A 22,466-nucleotide genomic window follows, 5' to 3' on the forward strand; every position below is an offset into this window, starting at 1 on the left:
GTAATGCTGTCATTTTCTGCATTTTATTAAAGAACAGGGACCTTGTAAAACAGTGTAGACTCAAAACACATGAGATCTGGGGAGCTGGTAGTGGCATTACATAGAGTAGATACTGAGCCTCACTTGACTGTATCCCTTGTAAAAGATGTGCTCCAATGTGCAAAAACTAGACAACCAATTTTTCAAATGTAACTGTTGAATGGGAACAAAATTTTTAATTATTTATAGCTATTAGGCTATGTATGTACATCGTACATATCACCAACTACTGAAGATTGCTTTAGTGTCAGGGAATTGAAAAGCCATAAAATAAATAATCCTGATGCCAATGTTCAACTCAAGTCCAGATACTATACTATATGCAAGACACCTAAGAGCTACTGATTAAAAAACAAACGTTTCTTTCCTCCCTACATCCACTAACCTGATGCTGCACCATCAGATTCTGCTGTTGTTGCATCATCTGCTGCAACTGCTGCGGCGACACAAGCTGCTGCTGTAGTAGTTGCTGCACTTGCTGCGGCGATAGCCCGTGTTGGGCAGCCATCATGAGCAGAGGCTGCTGGGATTGATTTGGCACCTGGTGTTGTGGCGACGTCTGCCGTGTGGGCGTGTCCACGGACGATGATTTCAGCTTCCTCTTGGCGGCCCCCACCACTGCTGCTGTGACCACCTTATTGGGAGTGGGGTCCTGAGACGGTGGCGTCTGCAAATATAATACAACAAATTGTAAAATGATGCATGGTCAAAATACAAATATTTTGTATGCATATATGCCCATTGAAGTACAGTGATGTCATTAAAAATAAAAATAGCAGGTGAAAATCAAATTATAGGCGGCCATTAATCAACAAAAAGTTGACAAGCATTGTTTATTGAAAGTTCGATACCCGGCGACAATTGATTCAATAGCCGTCGAAAAATCGCCGGGTGTCAGCTATTAATGACATCCCTGGAAGTATAGTGAACAGCGATTGAAATTTAGTTTTTCTGCCACTATTCCACGGAATAATGAATTGTAAGAAAAACAATTTCTTCAGAGAATGTACTATCCCATAAACATTGTATGGCAAAATAACTGAATGTACAATGCTGCTTGCCTAACCAGTTACCTTGTTATGTTACACTATGCGAAACAGCGCCACGATCAAGTGTGTGTGTCAGTGTAGGCAGCAAAGTAAATGAGAATCAAACTCCCCCTGCACATTAGTTTCATTAATTAAAGTTGTTACATGCATTAAAAAACAACAACATTGTTTCGAGGAACCCATCAAGCGAAGTTGGAATAGGCATATGTGAATTTTTTCTATTCCCTATTTTGATGCAACTTTCATGACAGGATACTGGAAGATTTTAACTATTCCATTTTAAAACTGAGTATTTTTGGAATAGCGCAATAGTGTATATTTCAACCCCTGGTCCAGCATATTTATGAGAGGTGCAAATAACGAAGATATGATACCCATTTAACAGGCCTACTAAAGGCACTGATTAGGCATTGTAAAACAGTTCCAGATAATAGTTTGTTTTTATAGTTAAATTGCACATAACAACTTAAATGATTAATGCTGGTAAAATCCAATGTGTGCCTGGTCATCCTGGTGGTTGTAGTAACCACCAATACATTTTAAACACCACAGGAAAGGGACGTACCTCAAAAACTAGTCAGTGATTCAATATTCATATAAAAAATTTTTTTTTTAAATATCACAAACAAAATAAATGAATGAACGAATGAACAAACAAACGAACGAACGAACGAACGAAAGAACGAACGAACCAAATGAACGAACGAACGAACGAACGAACGAACAAACAACAAACAAATGTTTAGTGACACCCCAGCACCATCACAAACGGTCACACATGACAAGCCACAAAATACAAGTGAATAATAAAAAACAAAATAGTTCCTCTGGTTACACAACTAAAGGTATGAATAAATATATTTTACCAGTGTCCTTCGAAATGAAGTGGAAAATGTTTCCTCAATGGTACCTAAACACAACTGAGAAAATTTCAAATTGAAGTTGAAAATATATCCACTGTTCTTACAATTACAACTGACAAACTCTGGTGACGATCAACATTTATTTCATTTAATGGTGCTGCGAATGCAAAACAATCCTCCATTCCTGGGTTACTAGGCAGTTTGGCCATCTAAAATCCAGTGTTTTGCTGTTGACAGTGTTTGTGTCAATAAGGCAAACAATAAATGGTGTGTATAAAGGGTTCCCAACTGCCACATCTAAACACACTATCAGTAGCAAACAAACATGGCTCTTAGCCAATCAAACAAAGTCTTGTATAAACCTAAACATGTACAAAACTTTAAAGTCGCAGTGGTAATAAACAAAAATAAAAACCAGTCATGAACTAAACTTAAATCTACAAACACACTTCCCTTATCTTGATTTTAACATTGCTTCTTAATGCAAAAAAACAAACAAATGCCCAGGTTTATTTTTAACTTGCGTATTTTCATTATCGCAGTATACAATCAACTAACTGGATATGATAAACAAGTCTATTGCCATTTTTTTAAATACACAGCTGCACTAGCTACATATAATTAGTACAGAAGACATTCTGAGTATTATTTGTAAGTTTATATATTTTATGCGCCCTACATTAACAATTGCATTTAGATGATATAGCAAAGAATAACACATCATGCAAAAAAGAAAGAAAAAAAAGAGCATTCTGGGTGTACTGCCAAAGCTATACATACAAAAATCTGAAAAATTATATGTTGGACAGATGGACAGACAGACAGACAGACAGAGACAAAACCTATATATTATTACCGATATGGTTAAAAATATCTTGGTACATATCCACGTGATATGTCCCACAAGAATGCCAAGTGGGATGTAACACTTCGACATCACACGATGATGTCATCCATTGGCGCACTACAACCTTACAGGAACATCAGCCAAACAAGTTGTGTGATATAAATTAAGATTGATTATGGGAAATAAATATAATTTTAAACTTGCTACTATTTCATATCATGTTTATGTTCCTCATGACAATTAAAAATTATTTCACTCGGGTAATAAACATGATACGAAGTGGAAGCTTGTTTAATGTCCCTTCCACATGGACCTGTAAGTGACTAATAATCAGGCTAAATGGCTAAATAATAAACAAATTCTCAAGACTGGAGATTAAATAATAATGTTGGGAATCAGTTTTTTATAAGTACCATACTTTTTCACAGACAGGATAGCATATTACACACCATTTGAAATACATGCACCAATGCAGCCCTCTACATTGCGACAATTTTTTTCATTTGGCGATTAAAACATTTCATATTATGTGTATCAAAAATACAAGTAGGTGCCATCTGGCTCCTAGATGGAAAAGTTATCGTAGAGTCAGCATGCAATGGACCTGTGGTGAGTGATCTACCACTAAGCTGCACCTCAATGTTTGTCACTGAACGAAGGAAGAATGTTTTATTTAACGATTCACACTCAATACATTTTAATTAGGGTTATATAGCATCAGCGCCGAAGATGGTACTGGACTGGCCATGTTATCAGAATGCCTCAAACAGCCCTATCAAGAGTGGCACTCCGATGGACCCCTCCTGGAAAAAGGAAACGAGGAAGACCGAAAGAAACATGGAGGAGGACAGTAGAGAAGGAAATTCAAGAGGGCAGTCTGAGCTGGGGGCTGCTGGAGAAGGTTACAGCCTTATATGCTTCTTAGCACAAAGTGGATTAAGATACAGCATTAGACATATAGTTAAAGACGATGATAATGTGAGGTACATCATATGCCCATCAAAAGTAAGAAGCAGTGGCCTGGTTATGGCACAAGACACACCACCATCCCAAGCTGTACTTGCATACAAAGGTTAACGATCCTATATGAATTGATAAGGAAGATATGATGCAGACAAGGATTTCCTTTAACATGCAGTAATGTGTAAATAGTAGGTCGCAGTGACCTAGTCATAGCATACAACACATTGCCATACCAAGTTGTACATGCATGCAAGGTTTGATGATCCCATATGAATTGATAAGAAAGATATGGCCCGGAAATGAAAATGTACAGGGGGATGGACAACACTATACCATAATATGACCATCAAAGACGGATGTATAAAAGAAAACTTTCAAAATAAATATAATTTATATATTTAAAAAAAATATCAAACATCATCTTCATAGGAATAATATTTCACTCATGTTAACAAGTCGAGGGCACAATTTGTGCCATTTAAATGCAAAATTATACTACATTTATTTAAATGAAAAATTTCATGATGACACAACCATACATGTATGCATAAAGGAATAAAACTAAATATACCTTTACGAAAAACAATAATTCCCCAATAAACGTCTGCCCTCATGTTTTAATGACGGCAATAAAAAGGTTTATTTTTGCTGTAACCCTACATAAAGTTGAGCGATTCAGTGTGAAAATGACAGAGGGCTGTCTGGACAATACACAATTAACCCGTCAGCATCGCGACACTAAACTGCTTCAGGGTGCACACCACTAAACCAAATTCCACAGACGACCATGGTAACATATGGCAAAAGCTGTTACATGCCAACTGAATACTACAAAAACTTACTGCCTTAAAATGTCGTGAAGAAAACATATGGAGACTAGTTTCCTATACATCAAACCTTGCAGTTCAAGGGGAGCTATCACTCTAGCTCCCTATCCTCCTGGGAGTAGTTTAAGGAGTAAATTTTAATTTTTCTTAGCATGCAAATTTAAATAAAAAGTACTACAGAAGAATTAAATATCAAAGTTTGTTTTCTTTAATGGCATTACTAGAGCACATTGATTTATTAATCATCACCTACTGGATGTTAACCATTTGATAATTTTGATATATAGTCTTAAAAAACCTGCTACATTTTTCCATTAGTAGCAAGGGATCTTTTTTATATGAATCTCCCACAGACAGGATAAGACATATTACGGCTTTTGATATAAGAGTCGTGGTGCACTGGTTGGAGATTAAATATCAGTACTCAATACGGTTATATCTTAAATGGTTCTCCATAATCTTAGTTAGGGAAGCAATTACTTATTCTCCTCAATTTTGTATTTCATGGCGAGGTCGAATACATGTATTTAACCCTAGTTCTACACCAAGACTGACAATAAGTTGAAAACCAGTATCTAAACCTGTTACATATAAGCTGTATCTCGCCACTATTATCTTTACACAGCTGAGCATACACACATTAGCCTACATGCATGTAGCAATTAAACCAGAAAAACAATGTTTAACTTTCTAACTTAGAAGTCGAGAAGAGGCCTTGTGTCATCGTTCTACTGAAAATAACAAGTTCACCACCTAAAGTTTCAACTGTTACCACTCCCACAAAGGGACGAAACTCTCTATTATAGTATAAACCTCTGTATATACATGCAGCACACCACACCATATGGTATTTAGTTGTAGATGCAGTAATCAACCCTGTGTTTACATCATAAGTATGAAGAAGGAAGAAGGAAATGTTTTATTTAATGATGCACTCAACACATTTTATTTACAGTTATATGGCGTCAGACATATGGTTAAGGACCACACAGATATTGATAGAGGAAACCCTCTGTCGTGACTTCATGGGCTACTCTTTTCGATTAGCAGCAAGGGATCTTTTATATGAACCATCCCACAGACAGGGTAGTACATACCATGGCCTTTGATATGCCAGTCGTGGTACACTGGCTAGAACAAGATATAGCCCAATGGGCCCACTGACGAGGATTGAAACTAGACTAACCACGCATCGAGCGAACGTTTTACCAATGGACTACATCCCGCAATGATACGTCATAAGTATTGAAGTTGCCCCTCCCTTTCAACAGTCAAACGGGTCCTGATTTCAACAAAATAGTAATAAAAAAAAAGGGGCATACTTTTCAGAGGAACTAAGTTTGTCAGCTATAGCCACTGATGTGCTGCAATAGTGATGTGATCCCCACAACCTAAACACTACAAAATCTCCTCACCTCCAAATGATTGTCCGAAGGTACACAAAACATTTTTTAAATATAATAATAAAAAAAGAAATATGATTGTGAAAATAGTTTGTTATGTAGTTTGTTTCATGCATGTATATTATAACAGGAAGCATCAACAGGCCTCTGTGTGAGCTACACTTAAAGGGACAGACCCTAGTTTTCAAACACTAAGGCATATTTTTCACTATTAGAGCCATTTATGATCACTGAAAACAAGCATTACTTATATTTTATACTTTACATTATCCATTTCCGTACAACCGAAGTGTTTCTGGTCATCCTGGTGGTTCTAATACCACAAAATGCATTTTTCATATGGTTTACAGGTTCAAACTAGAGTCTGGGTGAAAAATATGCTTCAGTGTTTAAAAACTAGGGTCTGTCCCTTTAACAAAACGATCATTTATGCAACTTTCAGAGGTCCACACCAAACTGTCATATTAATCTTCATAAAGATGTAACTTGTATGTAACCTAAATAAACACAACTTTACTTTAAAATGAATAGGACAAAATAGGAGCTTTAAATAAATTGCTTGTTTAATATAAAACAGGAAGCATTGTCTACCTTAGATTCACACAAAAACTGTCACAATAAAAGTATCTCAGTAACATAATCTAATTAAGGAAAGAAATTAATCACTCCCCTCAAGTTGTTTAACTTCCTTTGAATTCCATCCCACCAACTGAACCAAAAAACCTGAAATTTGGTCAAGTGCAACCAGCGTGACACAATGTCATGTGCATGCACACTCAAATTAGTGTGCATCAAAAGTTGATGTCTTAAGCAGACATACCTGCAATAGTGTATATCAAAAGTTGATGTCTCAAGCAGACATACCTGCAATAGTGTATATCAAAAGTTGATGTCTCTACTAGACGTATCTGCAGTTGATGAATGTCACGATCTGCAGGGTTTTAAAATGTATACATTTACAAGTGCTGTTAAGCAATGATTTAAACACTGCAGACAATATTTCAAAATCTAAGGTAACAGGAAGTCGTTTAGGTGTGTTTTACCTAAGTAACCAATTGTCGAGTTACATAAATTGTATTTGTGAAAACTAATTATTTGGGGGCAGAACATAGCCCAGTGGTAAAGCGCGGTCGGTCTGCGATCGATCCCCGTCGGTGGGTCCATTGGGCTATTTCTCATTCCAGCCAGTGCACCACGACTAGTATATCAAAGGCTGTGGTATGTACTACCCTGTCTGTGGGATGGTGCATATAAAAGATCCCTTGCTACTAACTGAAAAGAGTAACCCATGAAGTGGCGATAGCGGGTTTCCTCTCTCAATATCTGTATGGTCCTTAACCATATGTCTGATGCCATACAACCGTAATATAAAATGTGTTGAGTGCGTCGTTAAATAAAACATTTCCTTCATTCCTTCCTAATTAATTGCCTCAAAACTTGCATTAAAATATATTAACTTCTGAAGTTTACAATTTTTAAAATGTACACAATGTATAATGGTTCATCACTTAACTATTGGCAGTTTGCATGAATTTTAAGTTGTGTAAATTAAATGTGAACATACCGACAGTTCACATTAAATATTGTACCCTGTAAACAGAATCTTAAAAAAGTTTCATATGCAGGTACATTAAAACATTTCTTTCTTCTTTTTTTTCTTCTCTTTTTTGAGCATTCATTATTTTCATTTCAAACCTAACACAAACCTTCAGGGCAGATGCCAGTGGCAGTGTACATGTTCATTGTGTGCAAATGTGTCTGTCTTCTCACTAGTCTCAGACCCAGTCAAAACACACAAGATCCTAGTCATAAACCTTGTGTCTGCTGCTGCTAGAGTAGTGCCAAAAATATCACTTCTTCAGAACGTGTCCCTATAGCAGCACTTGTTTGAATCACTTTCTGTCCTCTTTAGTGATCCATCCATACACAGGTGGCACATACATGTACACATATGCTTAAAGATCACTGAACAAAGACTATAACTGGGTATAGCTCTTAAAACCTACACTTGGAGACATTAGTAACGCCCAAAACAAGGTTGCAGCATCTTTGAACAGGGTATAGTATTTGAAACTTAAATTAAAAAACAGTATCACACACACAAAAAAGATTGCAGCATCTCTGAATGCTCTGTAGTCAAAGGTACAGTATTTGAAACTTAAATTAAAAAACAGTATCACACACACAAAACATATTGCAGCATCTTTCAGTAATCCTTGTTGAAAGTCCAATTTATTTGATGAAATGTCCAAGTTTGTTAATCAAATATTAGTCAAAAGTCAAACAAAAGCAGCTGCAGCTGGCTGTAAAATTTCCCTGAACGCGATCCACATTATTTATGAATACACCATCTTCATCATATCACAATTATTTATACTACTTTTTCTCCATTTCAGTATTATTTTTAGCAGAAGACAGTGGGCAGCAGACAGCACTCTTCAAAGAAAAGAAAATCTATTGGATTAACTCTTCCCAAAACAGGTCACATCCACAGTGGAGTGTTTAAACTTGGGCCCAGATGGAAAATAAATGTTGCTTTCCTTATTGCTGTCTTCAGTTTTGTGTATGGCAATGACCGGGCTTCAGTTGGGAGTCTTGTGCTGTGGTCCTGAGTAAACAAAGGCCAGCCGGCTGATAATGAGAACTCAAAGAACAAACATACATGGCTTTGGTAAAAAGGGAAACAAAATTTTGCCACGAGCCCATGAATCTCCTTCAATCTGGTGATCGATCATGTATCGTTTGGTGAAAGATGCCTGCCATAATGAGTGTGATGGCAAAGTCTTACCCCGACTGACACTGTGTTGCAACACAGTGGAGACAAAAGATAAACTATTAAGATTGTTTTGCTCCTGTAAGTACATTATAAGATGAAGACCGACATCCCTAAACCTCTGCCGGCCTGTATTGGCATGTACAAGTACTGACCTAAAAATATTTATATTTATTTTTTCTAGCATAACAAACTGGATGGTACAGGATGGTACCTGTACAGAAGAAACATAAATTGTGCCACATATCATTTTCATCGTGTCTATTCAAAATACAGATGGTTATTATTTGTAGCATTCAAGATATACGTTACCATCAATATCATGATGGGTAAAAACATAGGAGTACATGTAGATCTTTTACAGGGATAGAAATAAGCAGAGCTTTTCACTAGTCTGCTGCACTAGTACATTTATTAGTAACCTATATGTCTGCTAATATTTTCACTTGTCCAAGTATGTGTGTGTGTGTGTGGGGGGGGGGGGGGTATCTTCAAATGTAAGGACAATGTTTTTGATTGGTCAAAAATGTGTTGGCAGAACCCTTAACTACAAGTTCATGTAGATATACAAACAATGTAAATCACTAATGGAAAGACATTGCATTTCTTTCTTTCTTCTTCTTTTTTTTTTTTTACATTTCTGAAGTTGATTCATCTCTTCCTAACCAATCACATGTATAGCCATGTCCGGTAGTAACAAAGTTAGTTTGCTTTATTTGACAACACCACTAGAGTACATTGATTTATATTAATCATTAAGCTGTAAATACTGGATGTCAAAACAGTTTTAATTCTAACATATAATCTTATGGGTAACTCGCTACACTTTTCCATTAGCAGCAAGGGATCTTTTATACGCACTTTCCCACAGATAGAACAGCACACCACAGCCTTTGCAGGGGTTCAAATATTTTCAAAAAAATGACTTGCCACAGGGCAAGTGCCAATGAGATATTCACTTGCCCCATATATTTTTCCACTTGCCCATACTTCTTACGGTAACCAATTGTGTTACTCCTATTTAATTTAATACAGTGCTTAATAATGTAATAATCTTGAAAGTAATTGGTTTGATTGCACAAATAAAGAATTTTGCCAATAGGTTACAGCACTTACTCAGGAAGTACTGAATGTATTTGTCTGTCCAGTAGTACCCACTGTCTTCTCTATTTGTTGATTTAAACTTTATTTTTTAAATAGTGTCCATTTGTTGATTAAATTTTTTTTATGTGTTTGGTAGTGTCCACTTGTTCATCTCAATATAATTATTGTGTCGATTTATGTCTTAGTGGCCGTGGATATGGCTGGCATTGGTTGAAAAATGTTTATGGATTTTGGCCCATGTGTCATTATTGTGAGTATATTATTTAACATTCTCTGCCCCAAAACACTTCTCTGGGATGATGTTTTTACCCTGTTCATAACAGAGAAAAGTCTCTTGCAAACAACCATGGCTGGGCTCAAAGTAAACATGAGCTCTGTTGATGTTTTTAAATAGTGCATGATTGGTAAACAACAGAAGCGGAGGGGGTGTACATCTATTGCAGCCTTGTAATTTTAATTTATTGAGCATAATTTATTTGTTAAAAACTATTAATAAAGCAGAAAAAATTAATATATATTCATGTATGCTTAGAGGGCATCGCACCATGATTATGGCGTAGGGCTAATGAAATCTAACTTCACCTTGCCCGTTCATTTTACACGGACGTAGATTTACATTTGTAAAGTACTGAAAAACATTAAGTATGTTCTGCTACAAGGTTTATGATATCTAAACTAAAATATTTTGCAACGTTTATAAGAATACAGTTCATAATATTCATGCTTTGTTCAAGTGAACTCAGAAATTATAAACGTGCTTTACGCCCCCGTTCATTTGCAAAGAGTAGATTCCAAAATCCATACATGTGTTAACAACCATGTGTAACCAAAAATAACACAGTGTTGTCACCAATGGTTTTATAAGAAAAAGCCATATATCAATCGACTGGTTGAGCAGAAAATCAAATTTTGCAATAATATGAAAGTATTGTTCAATGTACATTGTATGTATCATTTTGATGCAAACTGTACTGCCAAATTGTCCACTTGACCTTCTACCAGTATACCACTTACCTGCAGCACCAACTTCAAAATCTTAAGACTGGCATTTTAGAAATAAAATCAAGTACCTGTATATACCTGTATGTACCTGGGGCCTAATTCACTAAACTCGCACAACTTTGCGATCTCGCAGTGCAATGCTAAAAAGTCCTGTTTTCCAGTTCTGTATTAATACTTTTAAAAATGGACCATAAAATATGTCTGGTTTTGAGGGAATTCCTGTTTACAGAGGGTCCCGTTTTAGTGGTTTCAATGGAATTTAAAAATGCCCTTAGACCTCACAAACGTCTTGAGGACTTTTGACCAGTGACTTTTCCCCCAGCAATCAAAGCGGTCTAGGCACAATTGTGGAATAATCGTTCAGAGACAAGACGACTCACCACAGCTGTGTCATGTCCGTTGTCTGTGCCATTCTGTCGTATGTCACCATTAGGCACGCTCAGTTCCTTCCCCTCACTGTGAGTAGCGAGGTTCATTGCTGCGTCCTGCTGGTTCACGCTTTCTGACATCATGCCATCATCCTGCAAAAACAATCATACATTATTCACTACCAGGCCGCCAGTTTAACCATTCACAATCAAGTCATAAAGTAGAATAAGCAGTAAGAATATAGTCTATCCTGCAATATGATTCAATAAACATTTATTGGCCAAGTCGGTAATCCTCAGAAAAGTGTGTAAACGTAAGTTTCATTCAACCATCACCTGTCATGGCTTACAAAAACATTGTGAAGTGGAAATCAATCTTTGCTTCTCAGATTTCAAGATGGAAGTGAATTTTTTAAACTGAGAAGCAGTTCTAGAAATTAGTCTCAAACTGAGTTGTGTAATGGAAGAGTTAAGACAAACATGGATAAAAACGTAATATTTATATAATCACTTCTGAAAATACAGAATTCTTGATACATCTGGAATAATGTCAAAAATATGATTGAAAGCAAAACCTGCCACTACTCAAACCATTACATGTATGGGTTATTTTATCATTTTGCTAATAATTGATGGTTGGTTGATGGACTACATGTACTTATGGAGATAGGCAACTTCTATTTTTCAACCCTGATGGGTTTACAAAAAGTTGAAATTCACAGAGGCCCTAGTGAGCGACACATAATAGTGTCCAAAGTTGACAATGACATTATAACTGGTTGTTCAAGTTCCCAGGACTTCGAATTTTATGGGAAGCAATTTTTCGGTCCATTCTCGTTGATCATTGCATGGAACCTATCAGAAACAGTAATGGTGTATTGTTTGCTGAAACCCAACCAGAATTACTGTTTCTGTGAAATTCTTGAGGCCTGCTGTATTGATGGTTTTTAATTTAAAAGGAAATTACTACTGTAAAATGGAAAAAAAATTCACCTGTATCCTGGACCTATTGAATTCCATCCCACTAACAGAAAAACGCTACTGCGCATGTTCAATCCAACAACCGGATAAATTTAACGACATCATTGGTTACCATGTCCAATACGTAAAATAAATATACTTTTTTTTTTTTAATTACTTACCTTCGCTGTCAATGAATGTAAAATTCCCATTAGGAAGTGAATATTTGTAATTTTTTTAACACCATCGAAATCCATCCCATGTGAACGTCACTAACGCGGAATGTATGAAAGACCACACCCATCATAAAATTGAGGGAACAGCAACACAACAGATTGTCAACGAAGCAAATGTAAATGAATTATGAAAATATCTACACGTTTTTGGTGAACACTGGTTGTCGACCAACACCACTGTGTTCGAGATTAGAAAGTTCCCCTTGCTTTTTTGTTCTTCAGAGTTTGTTTTAGAATTAGAATTTTTTTAGATGTTTTGTAAACAGTCATGCCTCTTACCGGCTTTTCAAGTAGTCAATAAATTTTCATGAATATAGGAAAATGGGTTTCTTGTGCTAACAACGTTTATAGGTGGCTGAAAAAAGAAGTAAAAGCTTCCTTCTATAAACAGTAAAAAATCAACTAATGCTGTCTCTCAATAACAGTTGCGGATCAGACACATCATACACCCCCCCCCCCACACACACACACACACCGAGTGTCAGTCATGTGACTTGTTACTAAATATAGACAAAACTCATGACAGTCATTACCGATCTGTCAAATCTAGTCTCTTCATTTATAAAGGTTTTAATATATTATAACCTTTGGATTATGGTTCCTGTATGCAATAATAGAATCACCGGTACTGTACAAGCTAGGGAGAGAAAAAAACCTCACCATTTCCCACCCTCATTTTCAATGTTGATTGATCGAGGCTTGGTTAGTTGATACATATGCAGTGGTATTAAAGTTTGTGCTTGTGCAATGTGATTAGAAAGAGTGTGGAAGTGATATGGGACGGAATTCGATGGGGGACGGAATTCAATAGTTTAGGATATATAATTTTTGCATTTTTAATAACTAACCGAAACACAAAAAGGACAAATAATATCTCAAATTATTGGCATACTGGAATCAATGGAGAGGTTTAATCTTTCAGCAAGCCATACATGTATGCATTGTCTCATTTCTACACTACAAATACTAAATGATGTGTGATCTAGCTAACCTGGCCAATAACAATGCGTAACACACATTTAATGTAATTAAAACAAATTTGAGGTAATTAGTTGATATGTTCAAGAAGGCAGCATGGATATGTGTGACAGGGTGTTGATTAATTGTTTTTACAAAAATTCAAAAAAATATATATAATAAATGAATGAAACACACTGTAATACATGCATGGATGGATGTGTTTCATTCATTCATCCATCATTCATTTTTGGTTCATTGATGGATGGGTGACAAGTAACAATTATTTTTAGAAATGCATGGGCCTAACCCTTTCGATTCACATGTGCATACCATCATTCATTCACCTTTTTCAGATACGATGGCATGAGGCTTCAGTGAAAGAAAAAGAAAGGAAGGATTATTTCTTGTAAATTGAAAATGAACCAATATATTCACATAGTTTCACATTATGCCAGTGCTCGGACCACTATGCTATATGTATTAAAATAGCAAACAAAATAACTGGTGGAATTTCAATATAGCATTCATGGACACCATTACTGGTATTATATACATAAACTTAAAATGGCAAATTAAACGCTAATGAAAAACAATAATAATAAAGAGATACATGTACATAAGTAGGTTTTTCATACACATTATATCCTGTGCTCACTTCCATACATGTACATATAAGTGGTCTTAACTCATGATTAAACAATGAACTCTTGACAAAATCAGCTTGTTTTGTCTTCTTTCTTTTTTTTCACTTAAAGAAACCCCAAAACATTTACCCGGTAAAAGTTTTACCGCTTTGCTACCCTATTTGCTACCCTACAGTTTCCCTATTTAGACTTGAACTTTTAAAAAAGAAAAAAAAAAGCCGATAAAACCAAAAACAAAATCTATAAAACTTTGCCATCGCCTGTGATTTTTGAGACCGAGATTTAAACGCAAAAATAAGGAGAGTAAGTTTTTGGGTGGCGCCAAAGTCCAGTATTCCACAAATATCTGGAGGACTTTTGTCTAGAGCTGCAAGACCATCCCCGAATGCACGCAAATACTGCCGTTCTAAGCCTAAATGCCATCTAAACTACATTTATTTGTGTAAGATAATTAATGCAGGTTCCGTAACACTTACCATTATTTTCTTTACACAGAAATATTTTACAACAGTGATTGGCTGATTTAATTCTCAGTCTCCTTTACAACCAAAGTAAACACTATAATTTGTATTTAAAATATTTATCTGTCTACACACAATAAGAATAATGTTATTCAAGAAAACAATCAAGATCTCCAACAAAAGTGTACTATCTCTGAACCGTATAGATATAGACTTGTTACAGCTTGACAAATAAAAACACGAACAAAAGTATAATGTTTTTAAACTTTTCAACCAATAATTGTATCAAGAAAAAGTAAACACGCAATTTAATGCTTCATATATTGAGTTCCAGTGTGTATAGTGGCAATGATTTTTTCAAAAGTGGTAGTCAACTGTTAAGGTGTTAGCATCACTAACATGTAATAAAGTTATTGCGCACGTAATAATAATGTTATTTCACCTGTAATTTGAACTATTTTAGATAAAGCATTACTATGATGTTGTAGAACACAGCTGGAAAGAGAAAGCTGTGTACATAATACATGAACTACTTAAATTAGAAAACATCAAACTAACGAGGTTTGTAGATATTAGGTCTATATATAACTCTTGCAATCAAGGAGGTCACAGCAAAACAATATTCTGTGGAAAAATAGTCTCCACGGCATTTTCACAGCATTTTTGCTGTTAATGTGTAATTGAAGAGTCTAATTTTTCAGTATTACAAAATATAATTGATTAACTAAGAAAAATTACAAAGAAAATTGAAAGGATCCACAGCAAGATATATGTTGCAGAAAATCTTCAAGTATTGCCCATTGCTGTGATTAATTGCCAGGGTTGATGTGTATGTATTTATAACCATATAAAGAGAGACATCTAAAACACCCCAGAAGTTTAACAGCAGCTACATGTACATGTATTATATTTTGTAAATATGGTAATTGTGATTCATGTTCCAGAGCACAGGAAACCACATATATGAAGTCTATCATACTTTCTCTTAACTCTCTCCAATTAGTAAACATGGACAGGACAATACATCAGCGTTCAAAATAAGCATGTGTCTGTCTGTTCTAACAAGTGAAAATCTGCTCCAACAAGCAAAATCCACCTCTGTGGTTGTTCACAGCCATATGTCACATGTAGCTACCATGGCCATATATCATATGCACATGTAGATACCACAGCCATATACCACATGTACAGGAGCTACCACAGTGATATGCCACATGTACATAAGCTACCAGAGCCATATGCCACATGTACAGGAGCTACCAGTGATATGCCACATGTACACAAGCTACCACAGCCATATGCCACATGTACAGGAGTTACCACAGCCATATACCATATGTACAGGAGCTACCACAGTGATATGCCACATGTACAGAAGCTACCACAGTGATATGCCACATGTACAGGAGCTACCACAGTGATATGCCACATGCACAGGAACTACCACAGCCATATGCCACATGTACAGGAGCTACCAGTGATATGCCACATGTACAGAAGCTACCACAGCCATATGCCACATGTACAGGAGCTACCACAGCCATATGCCACATGTACAGGAGCTACCACAGCCATATGCCACATGTACAGAAGCTACCACAGCCATATGCCACATGTACAGGAGCTACCAGTGATATGCCACATGTACACAAGCTACCACAGCCATATACCACATGTACAGGAGTTACCACAGCCATATGCCACATGTACAGGAGCTACCACAGTGATATGCCACATGTACAAAAGCTACCACAGTGATATGCCACATGTACAGGAGCTACCACAGTGATATGCCACATGTACAGGAGCTACCACAGCCATATGCCACATGTACAGGAGCTACCACAGTGATATGCCACATGCACAGGAACTACCAGCCATATGCCACATGTACAGGAGCTACCAGTGATATGCCACATGTACAGGAGCTACCACAGCCATATGCCACATGTACAGAAGCTACCACAGCCATATGCCACATGTACAGGAGCTACCACAGCCATATGTACAGAAGCTACCACAGCCATATGCCACATGTACAGGAGCTACCACAGCCACATGTCACATATAGATATATGTAGCTACCACAGCCATGCCACACGTACAGTAGCTACCACAGCCATATACCACCTGTACATGAAGCTACCAGTCATATGCCACATGTACAGTAGCTACCACAGCCACATGCCACATATAGGTATATGTAGGTACCACAGCCACGCCACATGTACAGTAGCTACCACAGCCATATACCACCTGTACATGAAGCTACCACAGTCATATGCCACATGTACAGTAGCTATCACAGCCATATACCACCTGTACAGAAGCTACCACAGCCATATGTTACATGAGTACTACCGTACTCTTGTTGCACACTACTCTTGTTGCACATTACTCTTGTTGCACACATGGTTGGGATCCAGCTCAGTCATGTTTTGGTCACAGAATCAAACCTCCTCAGTGGACCTATTCTCTGATTGGGGTTTTATTCCCCATCCCAACTGGTGCATTAAAGGCTATAGTATGTTTGTGTAAAAATGCATATAAAAGATCACTTGCTGCTAATGGAAAAAAGTAGCTGGTCTGCTCTTAAGACGAGTCCAAATTATCAAATGCCTGACATCCATTAGTTGCTGAATAATAAATCAATGTGTTCTAGTGGTGTCATTAAACAAAACAACTTTAACTTGGTGCACATCAATGTTTGGACAGTTTGTGAACAACTTTAACTTGGTGCACACAACAATGTTTGGACAGTTTGTGAACAACTTTAACTTGGTGCACACATCAATGTTTGGACAGTTTGTGAACAACAGTTTGTGAACAACTTTAACTTGGTGCACATCAATGTTTGGACAGTTTGTGAACAACTTTAACTTGGTGCACATCAATGTTTGGAAAGTTTGTGAACAACTTTAACTTGGTGCACATCAATGTTTGGACAGTTTGTGAACAACTTTAACTTGGTGCACACATCAATGTTTGGACAGTTTGTAAACAACTTTAACTTGGTGCACATCAATGTTTGGACAGTTTGTAAACAACTTTAACTTGGTGCACATCAATGTTTGGACAGTTTGTAAACAACTTTAACTTGGTGCACACATCAATGTTTGGACAGTTTGTGCACATCAATGTTTGGACAGTTTGGCACATCAATGTTTGGACAGTTTGCGCACATCAATGTTTGGACAGTTTGCGCACATCAATGTTTGGACAATGTTTGGACAGTTTGTGCACATCAATGTTTGGACAGTTTGTGCTGTCGGGACTAGCTCTGGCACTCGCCAAATACGGCAATTATGAATTTCAAAAACAATTGGTGAATTTTATTTTTATTTTGCAAACATTTTTATTAAATAATTGATATTTTGTTACAAAATGTGTGTGTTTCTTCTATTTTTGAAGTCTAATAGATAATTTGGCGAAATGTTCAACTGACCCAGAGCTAGTCCTGTATATGTGCATGTACAAAGGACAGAAAATTCCTTCAAAACTGCTGTCCAGTCGACAAGAATGTCATTAATACATTATTTTAAGAGAAAACAACCATGCCACCTTTCACAACGGTTTGCAAGTTGCACCTACACGTAAACAGCAAATCACTGAGTCACCTGTTAAAACTGAGCCACATACCGGTATGAGAATTTGTGTCAGCCGAGATATTTAACTTGTTTGTCCTTCATGTATATACACATGTATATTGTACATGTTACATATCAGATGACGAAATGAAGAAGACATGTTTTACATTAAAACAAGAAGTTTCCGTTTACCTGCATTAAATTGTGATGACTAAACAAAACATTTATGTACTATAATTCATTCATGGTCGAGCCAAGTATGGCAGCTTGAATGTTTTATAGCGGTTTTGTGTCACTTTTAGTGTCTGCCTCAAAGGATCAACTAGTACATCAGTGCTATTAAAAGAATCGTCATATAGCTCACAGCACTGAAATAAAAATATATTGTGCCAAAAGAGAACGGCATTAAAATAGAAAACAACAAAAACAAATTCTTACAGCGATCATTTATCAAAACTTGTCCGAAATCTGAATCATCGTGAATGACATTAAAGTAATACTGCTAAGAGTGACGACATCAAGAATAGAAATAACAGGGGAAAATGAAGTTACAGGCGGCTGTTGCCATCTTGATACTGAAGTCTAGTAATTTGTTTGTCTTCAATATTAACACCATACATTAAATATGGTACATGTACCAGCTGATATTAATCAATCAGGGACAAGAGTTTAAACACATATTACAAGGTTAGCACATGCACAAATGACGGACGGAGGGTATAATTACGTATTATAAAACCTTGGAAATTAATTAATATATTTTTAATATATTTAGATCAGGGGTGGGAATTGGTGAACTGTAAAACAGAGGAAATCTAGAGGGGTCCCGGAAATTCTTAAAATCCTAGGTTAAAATCTATGCCATCTGACACATTTGGAGGAAAGAACGATTAAATTGCGAGGAAACGCAATGTTCCATGAGAGGAAAACAGCTGATCCGAGGAGAATTCCCACCCCTGTTAGATATATGGTAGTAAGAGAACTACTGTTTGAAATTTGTCAAAGCTCATAAAATGCAGTGTCCAGTTTCAAAACATTTCAAATACATAACCACCTAGTACTGTAGATAGGACACTGATATATAAATTTAAATTTAAATGTTTTACAACATATTCTCAAATAATTTTCGGTCAGAAAGCTTGACTCTGGAAGTATGTAATTCTTTGTAATTAAATATACAGTGAATATTTATTAAACAGACAGGAAACATTTGTCAGTAGCCACCTATTAACGGCATTCTTGTATTATACATTTGTCAGTAGCCACCTATTAACGGCATTCTTGTATTATACATTTGTCAGTAGCCACCTATTAACGGCATTCTTGTATTATACATTTGTCAGTAGCCACCTATTAACGGCATTCTTGTATTATACATTTTTAATGATTACAAAATGTCTGTACTACTAAGTACTGTACTAGTTGAGTGTTGGGGATTAATTCTACAATTATTCAATTATATTTACAGACATATTTAAATTCTAATATTTTAGGCCATTATTAAAAACAAATTCAAGCCCAATAACTGACCCAACGATCACCAATGCCATGGAGTTTCTAATTCTCCACTGAACCTCTTCGTCTCAGATTATATTCTTTTCTTTTTTCAACAGCATATTTTTTGCCGTGGACATTTCTTAATTGCAGGGGTTGTAAATTTAAAAACCAAAGCACAAATTGCTCAATGTCCTGAAAATACTTCTTTTTTTTTAATTTCACCCCAGCCCCATTTTGAAAAAAACACTTAGATGAAAATATATTTTTTAGTTTAGTAAACACATGTACATGTATATTTTATATTTGTAAATTGTGCATTTCAGAAAACTACCATTGTACTGAATGCAACAGAATTTTCACTGTTATCATACTGAACACAATTGGTCAGTGCCTAACAAGCAAATGCAGAAGACAATCATTATGTTCATATTTGTGGTACCAATGGTACTGATAAAATTAACATAACAAAAAACAAAAAAACCACAGCAATATTCTTTGTGTAGATGTTTAATTTTGATGACACGTTAGCTTAGTACAAGTCTGAAATTCATTGGGCTGATTTCATATGTCTGGGTTATCGGTGGGTTTTGGAAACATGGTTTAAACCTAGGTTAAAACTGGAGTCATGTTTACTGTGCATTTCACGTCTGGTTTTCAATAATCCTAGTTTAACACTGGGTTACAATTGTGTTGCTTGTTTAAACCTGCCCTTGAGGTGGTTTTTCGCTGGGTTTGCTCAAAGTAACTTTTCTTCATGGATAATTTCGGCAGCAAAATCGTGTTTTACATCAGTATCGCAGAGCCATGAACTGTGAACGTATTTTCAGATACCATTTGAACCCACTACAGAAGCGAATAAAGGGCTAGGGGTTGGGGTGTTCAAACCCCATCCCCTTTAGACAAGATGCCCGTTTGTCTCTTTTTAGCATGATTGTATAATTAGATCCACCCCTTGACACAACAATTTACCATGTTCATGGCGAACCAACAACAAAGCGCCTGCGATAGATAGAGGATAATAAACAAGTTACCAGTTATTATCAAATTTATGTTATGAGTGAAATAAGTTTTAGTCGTGACAAATGAAAATTATTTCACTCGCGGAAATAAATTTGATAATAACTGATACCGGGTTTGTTACTCTATTTATTACCCCAGCTATGTTTTCTCTAAACACCTTTATTTTAGACGCGCATGCACGTAGGCTACATGTAGGCTATAGAAATGATGTAAACCACTTTACACACTGTTCTGAGTATTGCTATAACTTTGTATTTCAATCACGTTCACAGATAATTTTTGAAGACAAAAGTTATCTTTATTCTGCTAAAAGTATATATAATGAATTGCATTAAAATAACATTTTGTTATAAATTTAACCCTAAAACAGTCGTGAACGCAAACTCTATAAACCACATGACATAATTTTGTGTTTGCCAAGTTGTGATGACGTATATTTAGTACCGACAAAGTCATTGTACATTACACCACCTCAGAATATTTCTCACTGACAAAATATGGAAAATAATTTCCCTGTTATGAGTGACCGTTTGAGTAATAAATATAGTTATTTATTAAATTAGTAAAAATAAGCATTTTCTTCATGGTGTATGAACTGCACAAAAACGGGAAGTACTAGTAATGGAAGTTGATCGGTTACCACCGGTATCAAAGCAATAAACGGTTATCACAGACTGCAGTCTTATAATGACATACTTTCGAGTTTGTCTTGTCTTAATAAAGGGGGAAAAGGAGATATAGGCCCACAGGTTTGAAAATTTTACCAAAAGTTGTCTAGGTGCCCTCAGGCGTATGTGTCCCATCTTTTTTTCTTTTTTTCACATATAAATATATTATGTTAGAATTAAAGGGAAATGCCAATAAGAATGTTTATTCATATTTGCATTATTACCAACAGCTACGTACGGTTCTGTACGCATTTGACATGGATTATAACTAATATTGTGAGTAAAATTATGGAAATACAGGGTGAAAAGTTTTCAGGCCAGCTCATTTTGTCAAAACATCTCCATCATTTTTGCCCGAATACGAAGGTTTGCTCCAGAGGGGGAGGAGGTAGCTAAGCCCCCATCTGCTAATAATATATCGGTATGGAGGTATCAGCTACAAAGTGATGAAGAGTAAGCTTTCCCTCGCTTATGTCCCTTTCCAGATCTCCGGGTAACCCATGTAAAAAGCGTGGTTTTGTAAACACGGGTAAAACACACACATGTGAAATGCACCACGGGTGTAGGTCTTGGTCAAGTGTTTCAGCGTTTTACGTAAACCAGTGTTAAACCTAAGTTTTGATATAACCCAGTGTTACAAAACCTAGACACATGAAATCGGCCCATTATATCTCAGATACGGGATAAATGTTGCACTTTGGCCAACATTAAACCTTTATGCAACTCTTTTTTTTTTCTTCTTTATTTTAACCTATAATCGAATTAAGTCTTACCATTTTAGACTAAAGTGCTAGTTTCAAATTTTCTTACAGCCGATACTATTGTTCCCCCCTCCCCCCCCCCCCCCCCCACCAAACAAAAAGTACCCAAAATGTCTCACAGGCTGCTCAGCACCCAAGTTATCTCAGACTGCTCAGTACCCAATTTGTGTGACAGACTGCTCAATATCCAATTTGTCTCAGTGTTCAGTACCCAATCTGAATTACAGACTACTCAATACTCAATGTCTCACAGACTGCTCAGTACCAAATATGTCTCACAGACTACTCAGTACACAATATGTCTCACAGACTACTCAGTACACAATATGTCTCACAGACTACTCAGTACACAATATGTCTCACAGACTACTCACTCAGTACACAATATGTCTCACAGACTACTCAGTACACAATATGTCTCACAGACTACTCAG

General features: G+C 36.3%; 1 protein-coding gene across 4 annotated transcripts in view; it reads right to left on the reverse strand.

Moving 5' to 3' along the window:
- The window catches only part of LOC121367466 (forkhead box protein P1-like), a 118,488-nt gene that overhangs the window by 58,539 nt on the left and 37,483 nt on the right, over positions 1-22,466 (reverse strand). For all 4 annotated transcript variants that reach the window (XM_041491649.1, XM_041491650.1, XM_041491651.1 and 1 more), the window contains exons 2-3: positions 11,251-11,391; positions 425-706 (exon numbers count right to left, since the gene is read on the reverse strand). In XM_041491649.1, the coding sequence (XP_041347583.1) occupies positions 425-706; positions 11,251-11,382 (414 nt within the window). In that variant the 5' untranslated portion in view covers positions 11,383-11,391. The remainder of the gene's footprint in view (positions 1-424; positions 707-11,250; positions 11,392-22,466) is intronic.

Source organism: Gigantopelta aegis, chromosome 3 (assembly GCF_016097555.1).
Source record: "Gigantopelta aegis isolate Gae_Host chromosome 3, Gae_host_genome, whole genome shotgun sequence".
NCBI classification, from domain to species: Eukaryota; Metazoa; Mollusca; class Gastropoda; order Neomphalida; family Peltospiridae; genus Gigantopelta; species Gigantopelta aegis.